This window comes from Schistocerca nitens, chromosome 8, assembly GCF_023898315.1.
Source record: "Schistocerca nitens isolate TAMUIC-IGC-003100 chromosome 8, iqSchNite1.1, whole genome shotgun sequence".
Taxonomy (NCBI): Eukaryota; Metazoa; Arthropoda; class Insecta; order Orthoptera; family Acrididae; genus Schistocerca; species Schistocerca nitens.
Genome location: NC_064621.1, coordinates 84,684,069 through 84,698,952, shown reverse-complemented (window position 1 = coordinate 84,698,952; position 14,884 = coordinate 84,684,069). Strand labels below are relative to the sequence as shown.

General features: G+C 42.6%; 1 protein-coding gene across 2 annotated transcripts in view; it reads right to left on the bottom strand.

Annotated features, from left to right (window-relative positions):
- Positions 1-394: 394 nt before the first annotated feature.
- Positions 395-14,884, bottom strand: part of LOC126198654 (phosphatidylinositol 4-phosphate 3-kinase C2 domain-containing subunit alpha) — a 266,382-nt gene continuing 251,892 nt past the window's right edge. Inside the window, exon 27 of one of the 2 annotated variants that reach the window (XM_049935125.1) lies at positions 395-1,003. In XM_049935125.1, coding sequence (XP_049791082.1) covers positions 827-1,003 — 177 coding nt within the window. In that variant the 3' untranslated portion in view covers positions 395-826. The remainder of the gene's footprint in view (positions 1,004-14,884) is intronic. The other variant, XM_049935124.1, reaches the window with a different exon arrangement.

Here is a 14,884-nt window from a genome sequence, read left to right as displayed (position 1 = left end):
TCTATATCTTACTCAGAATGACACAGAAGTCTAACACAAATAAAAAAAAAATCAACAAAAAATTGTGCAATGGTTCCTCCCCCCTCTCCCTTCTGTGTTGCTCTATTCCTGATGACTATGTAACTATGTAGTCAACAAGAGAGTTGAAGAACAAAAACCTTGTCTTGCTACTTTCTTCATTCTCTTCTTGTTATGCCAGGAAACACCCTTTTTCATATAAAGTATTAGTAACAACTCTGATGATGATAAATAAAACTTGTAAGATGTATCTGTACTCTATCTCAATAAGCAGGAACCATAAATAAGCTAAGGAGCAGCATTTAATCCAAAAAGAACTAAAAAAGTGAAATGCTCATTTTTATCAATATCTATTTCAAATTCTTGTTCATAACAAAAATATATAAATTGTAACAAAAGCAAAGAATTCATCATTATTATAAATGCATTTTGGCAAATATTATGTTACATCATTTACGAATAAATAATTGATAAATAAATATGACTATCAATTTCATATGTTACAGTGGCAAGGTTGTGGTAGAGGGGGTATAAAGAATGAATGCAAGGAGATTTTTGGTTTGATTGGAACATGGGTTTGTAAGTTACCACCTAACTTTATACAAGTCACTATACACCGTACATTCAGTTTCATTTCATTGATGCAGCACACGAGTCTTAAAAATGAGAAAAATACTTTCTCACAAATCACTCAAAGCCACGAACAGTTGTATACGAAAGCTAAATTTTTTTGAGTGATTCTACACATTAAAAATTCTTTGGACACGTAATGATCACTAAAAGATAGATGTCTACACTCCAGTAGCCTTCATCTGCTGATATTAGTAAGAGTATACCATTCTATTGTTTCCTGAGACAAATCAATTGCATTTAGTGGTAATGTGAAACCCCCAAGAAACTCATTTTCCTGGAGGGTGTCGTGATTCCAAATTGTTGCTTGTAACTTTCGAGACTTCACAATATCCAGTTGCATTCGATACTCCAACTGAAAGTGAACAGAAGTTATTTAAGAAAATATTGATAATAAAAATTTAGCTTATTTTCTATTTGTACAGTAAAACATTTTATAACAGACAGTTATGACAATTTTTCTATTAATGCAATGACACAGAATAAAGCTATTAACATTTTCCAAAACGTAGGAAAATAAATCTCCCCCCAATTTCCATTAACAACATATTATAATTGTTATTTTGTGTGTTATTTCACCTGAAAATGAAATTAATATGAATCAGAATTTGTTTAAATATGCTGTACAGGAATCAATATGCCAGAAGTGGAGGTATTCTTGCTGAAGCATGAAGCAATGATTCATTGGCTTGTACTGAATTCGTAGTTGAATATGGAAGACACTCAACCATTCCTATCACTGCTTTTCTCATTAATACCTAACTGTACCTCAATAGCAAGAGAGCACACAGAGTTATGGATTTTTGGTAATTCTTCCATTGGGTCATGCTGCATGGAGCTCAACAGAATGACACCACCTGTCCTATCTTTTGTAGATGGAACAAAGTGACCTAGACACTCTAGACCCCTTTATCTACTGCTATGCATGCTGTACCAATTGAATAGCAAATGACGAGTCTGAATATATGAGGAATTCATCATCACAAGCAAGTCTCATCTGATCTAATTTTCTCAAGGCTGCACGAAACTGTGCATTAAATACTGTATTATTTGCACAGTTATTCTTTAAGACACTCAAGGAAAATTCTTCATTGGCATACAGCACAGCATGCTAATACAGACCTATGGGAAGTGATCTGCAGCAGTTCCATGCATCAGAAGCTTCTTGTCTTCAAATTGATCAATCTGATATGCAAGAACTGCAACATTTCCCCACTGAATGTCTGCAAATCACGCAAGCTACTGAACAAGATCATTCACCACAACTGCTTAAGTATTAGATATAGACGGGTTGGCCTCATGATCTGAAATCAATTTAGGATGCATTAATATGCAAATGAACCATGGACCTTGCCGTTGGTGGGGAGGCTTGCGTGCCTCAGCAATACAGATGGCTGTACTCTAGGTGCAATCACAATGGAGGGGTATCTGTTGAGAGGCCAGACAAACGTGTGGTTCCTGAAGAGGGGCAGCAGCCTTTTCAGTAGTTGCAGGGGCAACAGTCTGGATTATTGACTGACGTGGCCTTGTAACACTAACCAAAACGGCCTTGCTGTGCTGGTACTGCGGTCGGCTGAAAGCAAGGGGAAACTACAGCTGTAATTTTTCCCAAGGGCATGCAGATTTACTGTATGGTTAAATGATGATGGTGTCCTCTTGGGTAAAATATTCCAGAGGTAAAATAGTCCCCATCCAGATCCCCGGGCAGGGACTACTCAGGAGGATGTTGTTATCAGGAGAAAGAAAACCGGCGTTCTACGGATCGAAGCGTGGAATGTCAGATCCCTTAATATGGCAGGTAGGTTAGAAAATTTAAAAAGGGAAATGGATAGGTTGAAGTTAGATATAGTAGGAATTAGTGAAGTTCGGTAGCAGGAGGAACAAGACTTTTGGTCAGGTGAATACAGGGTTATAAATACAAAATCAAATAGGGGTAATGCAGGAGTAGGTTTAATAATGAATAAAAAAATAGCATCACACGTAAGCTACTACAAACAGCATAGTGAACGCATTATTGTGGCCAAGATAGACACGAAGCCCACGCCTACTACAGTAATAGAAGTTTATATGCCAACTAGCTCTGCAGATGATGATGAAATTGATGAAATATATGATGAGATAAACAAAATTATTCAGGTAGTGAAGGGAGACGAAAATTTAATAGTCATGTGTTGCTGGAATTCGAGAGGAGGAAAAGGGAGAGAAGGAAACACAGTAGGTGAATATGGACTGGGGGTAAGAAATGAAAGAGGAAGCCGTCTGGTAGAATTTTGCACAGAGCATAACTTAATCATAGTTAACACTTGGTTCAAGAAATATAAAAGAAGGTTGTATACATGAAAGAATCCTGGAGATACTAGAAGGTGAAGACAGAGATTTAGGAACCAGGCTTTAAATTGTAAGACATTTCCAGGGGCAGATGTGGACTCTGACCACGATCTATTGGTTATGAACTGTAGATTAAAGCTGAAGAAACTGCAAAAAGGTAGGAATTTAAGGAGATGGGACCTTGATAAACCGACTAAACAAGAGGTTGTACAGAGTAAGAACATGTCCTACCAACCGGACCCTTCTTCTTGTCAAGTAGTGCCATAAATTCCTCTTCTCTCCAATTCTATTCAGTACCTCCTCATTAGTTATGTGATCTACCCATCTAATCTTCAGCATTCTTCTGTAGCACCACATTTCAAAAGCTTCTATTCTCTTCTTGTCTAAACATCTGTCAACACCTGCTTTCTTTGGAATTGGAATTCTTATATTCTTCTTGAAGCCTGAGGGTATTCCGCCTGTCTCATACATCTTACTCACCAGATGGCAGAGTTTTGTCAGGACTGGCTCTCCCAAGACCGTCAGTAGTTCTAATGGAATGTTGTCTACTCCCGGGGCCTTGTTTCGACTCAGGTCTTTCAGTGCTCTGTCAAACTCCTCACGCAGTATGATATCTCCCATTTCATCTTCATCTACATCCTCTTCCATTTCCATAATATCGCCCTCAAGTACATCGGCCTTGTATACACCCTCTATATACTCCTTCCACCTTTCTGCTTTCCCTTCTTTGCTTCGGACTGGTCTTCCATTAGAGCTCTTGATATTCGTGCAGGTGGTTCTCTTTTTTCGAAAGGTCTCTTTAATTTTCCTGTAGGCAGCATCTATTTTATCCCTAGTGATGCATGCTTCTACACCCTTACATTTGTCCTCTAGCCATCCCTGCTTAGCCATTTTGCACTTCCTGTGGATCTAATTTTTGAGACGTTTGTATTCCTTTTCACCTGCTTCATTTACTGCATTTTTTATATTTTCTTCTTTCATCAATTAAATTCAATGTTTCTTCTGTTACACATGGATTTCTACTAGTCCTCATCTTTTTACCTATTTGATCCTCTGCTGCCTTCACTATTTCCCATCACTCAAAGCTACCCATTCTTCTTTTGCTGAATCTCTTTTCATTGTTCTCGTCAGCCACTCTCTAAGGCTCTCTCTGAAACTCTCTACAGCTTCTGGTTCTTTCAATTTATCCAGGTCCCATCTCCTTAAATTCATAACTTTTTGCTGTTTCTTTAGTTTTAGTCTATAGTTCATAAACAATAAATTGCGGTCAGTGTCCACATCTGTCCTGGAAACGACTTACAATTTAAAACCTGCTTCCTAAATCTCTGTCTTACCATTATATAATCTATCTGAAGCCTTCCAGTGTCTCCAGACCTCTTCCACATATACAACTTTCTTTCATGACTCTTAAACCTAGTGTTAGCTATGATTAACTTACGCTCTGTGCAAAATGCTACCAGGCGGCTTCCTTTTTCATTACTTATCCCCAGTCCATATTCACCTGCTATTCTTTCTTCTCTTCCTGTTCCTACATCCGAATTCCAATCCCCCATCACTATTAAATTTTCATCTACCTTAACAATCTGAATAATTTCTTTTATTGGATCATACATTGCCTCAATCCCTTTATCATCTGCGGAGCTGTTGGCGTATAAATGTGTACTACTTTGGTGGGCGTGGGCTTTGTGTCTATCTTGGTTACAATAATGCTTTCACTATGCTGTTCATATCAGCTTATCTGCGTTCCTATTTTTTTTATTCATTATTAAACCTACTCCTGCTTTACCCTTATTTGATTTTGTATTTATAACCCAATATTTACCTGACCAGAAGTCTTGTTCCTCCTGGTATTGAACTTCACTATTTCCCACTATACCTAACTTTAACCTATCCATTTCCCTTTTTAAATTTTCTAACCTACTTGCCCGATTAAGGTATACGACATTGCACGCTGCTCCGATCCATAGAATGTCAGTTTTGTTTCTGCGGATAATGAGATCCTCCTGATTAGTCCCCGCCCGGAGATCCGAATGGGGAACTACACTCCTGGAAATGGAAAAAAGAACACATTGACACTGGTGTGTCAGACCCACCATACTTGCTCCGGACACTGCGAGAGGGCTGTACAAGCAATGATCACACGCACGGCACAGCGGACACACCAGGAACCGCGGTGTTGGCCGTCGAATGGCGCTAGCTGCGCAGCATTTGTGCACCGCCGCCGTCAGTGTCAGCCAGTTTGCCGTGGCATACGGAGCTCCATCGCAGTCTTTAACACTGGTAGCATGCCGCGACAGCGTGGACGTGAACCGTATGTGCAGTTGACGGACTTTGAGCGAGGGCGTATAGTGGGCATGCGGGAGGCCGGGTGGACGTACCGCCGAATTGCTCAACACGTGGGGCGTGAGGTCTCCACAGTACATCGATGTTGTCGCCAGTGGTTGGCGGAAGGTGCACGTGCCCGTCGATCTGGGACCGGACCGCAGCGATGCACGGATGCACGCCAAGACCGTAGGATCCTACGCAGTGCCGTAGGGGACCGCACCGCCACTTCCCAGCAAATTAGGGACACTGTTGCTCCTGGGGTATCGGCGAGGACCATTCGCAACCGTCTCCATGAAGCTGGGCTACGGTCCCGCACACCGTTAGGCCGTCTTCCGCTCACGTCCCAACATCGTGCAGCCCGCCTCCAGTGGTGTCGCGACAGGCGTGAATGGAGGGACGAATGGAGACGTGTCGTCTTCAGCGATGAGAGTCGCTTCTGCCTTGGTGCCAATGATGGTCGTATGCGTGTTTGGCGCCGTGCAGGTGAGCACCACAATCAGGACTGCATACGACCGAGGCACACAGGGCCAACACCCGGCATCATGGTGTGGGGAGCGATCTCCTACACTGGCCGTACACCACTGGTGATCGTCGAGGGGACACTGAATAGTGCACGGTACATCCAAACCGTCATCGAACCCATCGTTCTACCATTCCTAGACCGGCAAGGGAACTTGCTGTTCCAACAGGACAATGCACGTCCGCATGTATCCCGTGCCACCCAACGTGCTCTAGAAGGTGTAAGTCAACTACCCTGGCCAGCAAGATCTCCGGATCTGTCCCCCATTGAGCATGTTTGGGACTGGATGAAGCGTCGTCTCACGCGGTCTGCACGTCCAGCACGAACGCTGGTCCAACTGAGGCGCCACGTGGAAATGGCATGGCAAGCTGTTCCACAGGACTACATCCAGCATCTCTACGATCGTCTCCATGGGAGAATAGCAGCCTGCATTGCTGCGAAAGGTGGATATACACTGTACTAGTGCCGACATTGTGCATGCTCTGTTGCCTGTGTCTATGTGCCTGTGGTTCTGTCAGTGTGATCATGTGATGTATCTGACCCCAGGAATGTGTCAATAAAGTTTCCCCTTCCTGGGACAATGAATTCACGGTGTTCTTATTTCAATTTCCAGGAGTGTATTTTACCTCTGGAATATTTTACCCAAGAGGACACCATCATCATTTAACCATACAGTAAAGTTGCAAGTACTCGGGTAAAATTAGAGCTGTAGTATCCCCTTGCTTTCAGCCATTCACAGTACCGGAACAGCAAGGCCGTTTTGGTTGATGTTACAAGGCCAGATCAGTCAATCATCCAGACTGTTGCCTCTGAAACTACTGAAAAGGCTGCTGCCCCTCTTCTGGAACCACACATTTGTCTGGCCTCTCAATAGATACCCATATGTTGTGGTTGTACCTCCAGTATGGCTATCTGTATTGCTGAGGCATGCAAGCCTGCCCACCAATGGCAATGTCCATGATTCATGAGAGGGGGGTCTTGCAGATTATCCTTCTTTAATAAATATTTGAAATTTTACAGAGAAATGGGTTTTTAGCAGCGGTGTACCAAAATTCTCAAAGATCTTTAGGGATGTGCAACATTTTAGAACAATAGTGTACATGGGAATTTGTGGAAGAAAGAACGTTCTTCCAGCAAATACCTCTTAATATTTGAAGAAGAATGTGCAATAATAATACTATCGCCATTGCACATCTCCATGAGGGATACTGAGAAAAAGGTAAAACAGACTATATAGAGCATGTAAAAGACACACAGAATGTCATTTCCCCATTACCTATATACTACTGGAATAGGACAGAAATCCATTAATATTGTCATAGAGTACCCTCCACCACACACTGTAAAGCGGCTTCCGATGAACATATGTAAATGCAAATGGAAACTTACACTAACAAAGAGATAGAGGGGCTGGCCAGTACTTACCTCAGCTCAGTACAGCCAATAGATACACAAAAAACAGAACCGAAAATTTACGTTCCTAGCTTTCGGAACAAATGTTCCTTCATCAGGGAGGAGAGAAGGGAAAGAAAGGGAAGAAGGGAAAGTGGATTCAGTTACTCACAACCCAGGTTATAAAGCAACAGGGAAAGGAAAACAGGGAGGGTAGCAAGGCTGGAGGCATGGTTGTCAGAGGGAAGCCAAAGATATTCTACTGTAAGTACTGTGCCAGCTTCAAACCAAAGAGGATGCATACAGAAGTAAAGAGGTATATAGTATAAAGATAAACACAACTATGTAGGATGAAAAGATGCGTGAATGGCTAAAGAGGAAAGGGAAAAAGGAGAAGACTGAAGAGTAAATGGGAGTAAGGTTGTTTAACGTAGGTTCAGTCCAGGGGGATGGCGGGATGAAAGGATGTGTTGGAGTGCAAGTTCCCATCTCCGCAGTTCAGAGGGACTGGTGTTGGGTGGGAGAAGCCAAATGGCACATACGGTGTTGCAGCTTCCTAGGTCCCTAGAATTATGCTGGAGGGCATGCTCTGCTACTGGGTATTGGACATCTCCTAGGCGGACAGTTCGTCTGTGTCCGTTCATGCGCTCAGCCAGTTTAGTTGTTGTCATACCGATGTAAAAGGCTGTGCAGTGCAGGCATGTCAGCTGATAAATGACATGTGTAATTTCACACATGGCCCTGCCTTGAATTGTGTATGTTTTACCAGTAGCAGGGCTAGAGTAGGTGGTTGTGGGGGGATACATGGGGCAGGTTTTGCAGCGGAGTCGGTTACAGGGGTAGGAACTGCTGGGTAGAGAAGGTAGTCTGGGAATATTGTAGGGTTTAACAAGGATGTTACGGAGGTTAGGGCGGCGACGAAAGGCAACTCTGGGTGGTGTGGGGAGAATTTTGTCAAGGGATGATCTCATTTCAGGGGTTGACTTGAGAAAGTCATATCCCTGGCAGAGTAATTTGTTGATGTATTTCAGGCCAGGATAATATTGGGTGACAAGGGGGATGCTTCTGTGTGGTCTGGGGTTAGGAACATTGTTGTTAGACAGGGAGGAATGTATTGCTCGGGAGATCTGTTTGTGGACAAGGTCTGCAGGATAGTTGCAGGAGAGGAAAGCACTGGTCAGGTTATTGGTGTAATTGTTGAGGGTTCGTCACTGGAGCAGATACATTTGCCACAAATACCTAGGCTGTAGGGAAGGGAGCGTTTGATGTAGAATGGATGGCAGCTATCAAAGTGAAGGTACTGTTGTTTGTTTGTGGGTTTGATATGGACAGAGGCGTGGATGTGAGCTTTAACAAGATGAAGGTCAACATCCAGGGAGGTGGCTTGGGTTTTGGAGAAGGACCAGGTGAAATTCAGATTCGAAAAGGAGTTGAGGTTATGGAGGAAATTAAGGAGCCATCCTGGTTCCCATGGCCGTTCCCCTGATTTGTTTGTAGGTGTGGCCTTCAAAAGTGAAGTAATTATGGGTGAGGATGAAGTTGGTAAGTGTGATAAGGAACGAGGTTTTTGGAAGATCTTTGGGCGGGCATTAGGAGAGGTAGTGCTCTAGGGCAGAGAGACCATGGGTATGTGGGATGTTTCTGTAAAGGGATGTAGCATCTATGGTGACAAGAAAGGTTTCAGGTGGGAGAGGAGTGGGAATGGATTTGAGGCGTTCTAGGAAGTGGTTTGCGTCTTTGATGTAGGATGGGAGTCTGCGGGTGATAGGTTGGAGGTGTTGGTCTACCAGAGCTAAGATACGTTCTGTTGGGGCTTTGAAGCCTGCTACAATGGGACGGCCAGGATGGTTCTCTTTGTGGATTTTGGGTAATAGGTAGAAGGTAGAAGTACGCAGCTCAGGTGGAGTGAGTAAGTCTATGGAAGCCATTGTGAGGCCTTGTGAGGGACCTTGGATTTTTAGGATTTTCTGCAGCTCAGTCTCAAAGCTGTTACCCAGGATCCCATTCCCTCCATCTAGACTGAGCTGCAAAAAATGCTAAAAGTCCAAGGTCTCTCACCCATAATTACTTCACTTTTGAAGGCCACACCTACAAACAAATCAGGGGAACGGCCATGGGAACCAGGATGGCTCCGTCCTATGCCAACCTCTTCATGGGCCGCATGGAGGAGGCTTTCCGGAAGACCCAACAGCTGCTTCCCCTGACCTGGTATAGGTTTATAGATGACATCTTTGTGGTCTGGACTCATGGTGAAGAAACACTCCTTAATTTCCTTCACAACCTCAACTCCTTTTCGAATCTGAATTTCACCTGGTCCTTCTCCAAAACCCAAGCCACCTTCCTGGATGTTGGCCATCATCTTGTTGAAGCTCACATACACACCTCTGTCCACATCAAACCCACAAACAAACAACAGTACCTTCACTTTGATAGCTGCCATCCATTCCACATCAAACGCTCCCTTCCCTACAGCCTAGGTATTCGTGGCAAACGTATCTGCTCCAGTGACGAATCCCTCAACAATTACACCAATAACCTGACCAGTGCTTTCCTCTCCTGCAACTATCCTGCAGAACTTGTCCACAAACAGATCTCCCGAGCAATAAATTCCTCCCCGTCCAACAACAATGTTCCTACCCCCAGACCACACAGAAACATCCCCCTTGTCACCCAATATTATCCTGGCCTCAAATACATCAACAAATTACTCCGCCAGGGATATGACTTTCTCAAGTCAACCCCTGAAATGAGATCATCCCTAGACAAAATTCTCCCCACACCACCCAGAGTTGCCTTTCGTCGCCGCCCTAACCTCCGTAACATCCTTGTTAAACCCTACAATATTCCCAGACTACCTTCTCTACCCAGCAGTTCCTACCCTTGTAACCGACCCTGCTGCAAAACCTGCCCCATGCATCCCCCCACAACCACCTACTCCAGCCCCGCTACTGGTAAAACATACACAATTCAAGGCAGGGCCACGTGTGAAACTACACGTAATTTATCGGCTGACATGCCTGCACTGCATAGCCTTTTACATCGGTATGACAACAACTAAACTGGCTGAGCGCATGAACGGACACAGACGAACTGTCCGCCTAGGAGATGTCCAATACCCAGTAGCAGAGCATGCCCTCCAGCATAATTCTAGGGACCTAGGAAGCTGCAACACCGTATGTGCCATTTGGCTTCTCCCACCCAACACCAGTCCCTCTGAACTGCGGAGATGGGAACTTGCACTCCAACACACCCTTTCATCCCCCCATCCCCCTGGACTGAACCTACGTTAAACAACCTCACTCCCATTTACTCTTCAGTCTTCTCCTTTTTCCCTTTCCTCTTTAGCCATTCACGCATCTTTTCATCCTACATAGTTGTGTTTATCTTTATACTATATACCTCTTTACTTCTGTATGCATCCTCTTTGGTTTGAAGCTGGCACAGTACTTACAGTAGAATATCTTTGGCTTCCCTCTGACAACCATGCCGCCAGCCTTGCTACCCTCCCTGTTTTCCTTTCTCTGTTGCTTCATAACATGGGTTGCGAGTAACTGAATCCACTTTCCCTTCTTCCCTTTCTTTCCCCTTTCTCCTCCCTGATGAAGGAGCATTTGTTCCGAAAGCTAGGAACGTAAATTTTCGGTTCTGTTTTTTGTGTATCTATCGGCTGTACTGAGCTGAGGTAAGTACTGGCCAGCCCCTCTATCTCTTTGTTAGTATTTGTTTCACATCTTTATATGAGATTTTCCATTAATCCTTTCAATGAAAACTTACACATTAATGAAAGTTCTGAAACGTCCAACGGAAGATAGGCCCCTCAGATTGGGATACAGCTTGGGATGAATTGAAGGTCATTATAAATGAGGTTTTTTTTTTTAATTTTTGTATTTGCTCCTCAAAGATTTCAATGGTTTAAGCTTTCCAACTTATGGGTGTACAGTTTAGCAAGTTCATTTTCAAAATTTGGTGACAAAATATGTGGCTTCCTTCAGAATCTGATAATAAGTGATGAAAATCTCATTTTTGCTTGAATTGAATGGCTAATAAACAGAACTGCAAGGATCACAAAACAGCAACTAGAGATCAACATCACAATATGATCAATTTCTTTTTCAGATCAAGTATTCAGAACAAACAAACATGCTGGTCTGAGCAAGATGGAGCCACTGCTTACACTGTATGCTGAGAACTATTGTTATTATTAAGCATAAATTCTTGTTGGGACTTTATATACAGGTTTGGTGCTTAAAACTACCATAAATTCACTCATTTCATAATATGAGAAATCACAACTTCAGCCACCTAGAACCACTGAAATAAATTAATGGCGAAGATTGAAAATTTACGCCAGACCACGACTCAAATCTGGATGGATGCTCTGCTTCTCTAGAACAGTTGCCTTAACCGCCTTGGCCATTTGGACACGCTTCCTGCCCAACGCGAATTCTCAACCTATTACATGCAAGAAGGGCGTCTTTCCATTAGCATCATTGCTCGCAGCATTCGAGAAACCCTGCAGGAATTTGGAAGATGTGGAGCATCCTGGTCTGAGTCTCGGTCCAGCACAAATTTTCAACCTTCACCTACTTGTAGGCGTCTGAAGTCCAGATTTCTTGAAGTATTGTTTCTTTACAGCCACTGTACCACCAGTGTTGGCTATTCTGTTGGACTTACATCACTTTTTCCTTTGGGATATATTGCAAAGAATGATTGTACATTGCCCGGCCAGCAATTTTTTAATCACTCAGGGACAATATTTGGCAAGAAATCTATGCATTACAGCCAGAAATGCTTATGAAAGTTATGTAAAATGCTAACAAAGAAAGCATTGTTATGATGCAAGGTCCACATGGAATTCCAATTTGGTTTTACTGAGAGAACAGTAAAAAAATGGACTTGCAAAATCACAGACCAATATCCTTAATATCGGTGTGCTGCAGAATTCTTGAACATATTCTCAGTTTCAGTATAATAAATAATAAATTCGCTTGACAAGGAAAAGCTTTTGTCCAGAAATGAGCATAGAAAAAAAAAAGCACTGCATGTGCAAAACTCCACTTGCCCTTTTCTCATACGATATCCTGTGAACCATGAATGAAGGGCAACATGCAGATTACACATTCCTAGTTTTCCAGAAAGTGTTTCACACAATGCTCCACTGCAGACTTAATGAAAATACAAGCACGCAGAATTTGTTCCCATATAAGACATCTTAAATAACAGAGCCCACAATGATGATCTCGAAAGCATGTGTTCATCAAAGACAAGGGTACCATCAGGAGCGCCCCAGGGAAGTGGGATAGAACTGCTCTTATTTTCTATATACATAAATTATTTGACAGTAAGTGTGATCAGCAATCTGCGGTTATTTGTTGATGATGCAGTGGTGTGCAAGAAGGTGTCAGTACTGTATGACTGTAGGATGATATGAAATGAATTAGAGAAAACTGATGAATGGCAGCATGCTCTCAAAGTTGAAATAAGTAAGTAAATGCAGATGAGTAGGAAAAACAAGCCTGTAATGTTGGAATACAGCATTAGTAGAGTCCTGCTTGACACTCACATTGATTAAATATTTGCGTGTAATGTTGCAAAGTGAAATCAAATGGAATGGAATGAGCATTTAAGTACAGCAGTAGGGACGGCGAATGGTCAACTTTGATTTATTTGTGTAATTTTGGTTCATCTGTAAAGGAGACCACATACAGAACACTAGTGCAACCCATTCTTGAGTTCTGCTCAAGTATTTGGGATCCCCTTCAGGTTGTGTTGATGTCAAAGCAATTCAGAAGTGTGCCACTATATTTGTAACCAGTAGATTTGATCAACATGTGAGTGTTGCAGAAATGCTTCATGAACTCTAATGGGAATCCCTGGAGAGAAGACAACAATCTTTTCAACGAACTCTATTGAGAAAATTTAGAGAATCAGCAATTTAAGCTAACTGCAGGATGCTTCTACTGCCACCAATGTGCATTTGGTATGATGAGAGAATTTAGGGCTTGTTAGTAGGCACACAGACAATAATTTTTCCCTCACTATTTGTAAGTGGAACAGGAAACTAAATGACTAGTAGTTGTACAAGGTACTCTGCCATACACCATATGATGGCTTGCAGAGTATTTATGTAGACAGAAACCCAGGAAGGCTGAAAATCATGGTCATTGAGAAGTCAATTTTTTACACTACGTGGAAAGGTTTAAGCAGAGATGATGATGGTTCTCTAATGAGCTTGACTGAAGACTTGCCATGAACACATACAATGTGCGCAATGCATTCGTTTCCTTCCAGTAAAGTTTTTTGCTATGAGATGCATAATATCTGCACTATGGAGGCACAGATCTCAATTAAGAAGAGGCCAGTACTTGAGCAGCTCTGATATGTCTATATGGCTCCATCTTATTATCAGCTAGACGACGTGCCTCAAATCCATTCTTTAGAATATGGGGCAAGATCTTCAGGCATTTGCTATTAATGATTGTCCAAGCACAATAGCTCCAGATTTCAGTACGAGCTACAGGGTACCATTGGGAACCAGCCTGCTGCAGTTTTCTGGGGGTTATTAGAGTCGGGTGAGGATTGGGGCTATGACAATGTACAAGTTGGGTATTATAGTGTACTGTTGTTAATGAGGAGTGCAGAAATATGACAAGATTGGGGACAAACATGAGTGGGATTAACAGGCAAATGGTTGAACAACACTGTATTTTTGTATGACACGATCACTAAATAGGAAAAATGACACGATCACTAAATAGGAAAAATGACACGATCACTAAATAGGAAAAACAACACTGGTATTTGACAATATTAAATAAAATAAATATTTTTCTACAACAACGATAACTATTTACTTTAAATACTTAACACAAAGGAGTAAAGAACCATACAAATATGAGGGGCATTCAATAAGTAATGCAGCACATCTTTTCTTGGCCAATTTTGGCTGAAAAAATGCAGTACTTGATGTGGAACATCATGGAATACTCCTGATTGAGTTCTGATACGTGGCAGTGCTATATATAGCTTCCACAATGGCACCTGTAACAGAGGCGCATTCCAAGCAGAGAGCTGCACCAAGTTTCTTTTGGTGGAAAACCAGAGCTCACAGACAATCGCAGGCACCTCCAGACTGTCTACAGAGAGGTTGCAGTGAACAAATGCACAGTGAGTCATTGGGTACGCCATCTGCTGTCATCGCAACTAGAGCAGTCTCTCGCTTGCCGGCTGGACAGCCACAAACAGCTGTGACTCCTGTACTATTGGAACATGTGGACACACTCATTTGATGTGATTGACAGATTACAATCAAACAGTTCCCTGCTCAACTGGACATATCTGTTTCAGCAGTTGTGGTACTCAAACACGAGTGCCTGCTGGGTTTCTAGGTGCCTACCACAAGAGCATAAAAAGCACTGAAGAAGAATTGCTTGCAAATTACGTAACCAATCTTAACAATTTTTTATTGAGTATTGCCACAGGTGATGAAACATGAGTTAGTCACTTTAAACCAGAAACAAAACAGGAACCCATGGAGAGGTGCCACATGACATCTTCTCTGAAGGAAAAGTACAAAGCTGCACTGTCGGATGGTAAAATCATGGTGACAGTCTTCTGGGGCTCTGAAGGGGGTTATTGTGTTTGAGGTCTTCCCTCATGGTGCAGAAATCA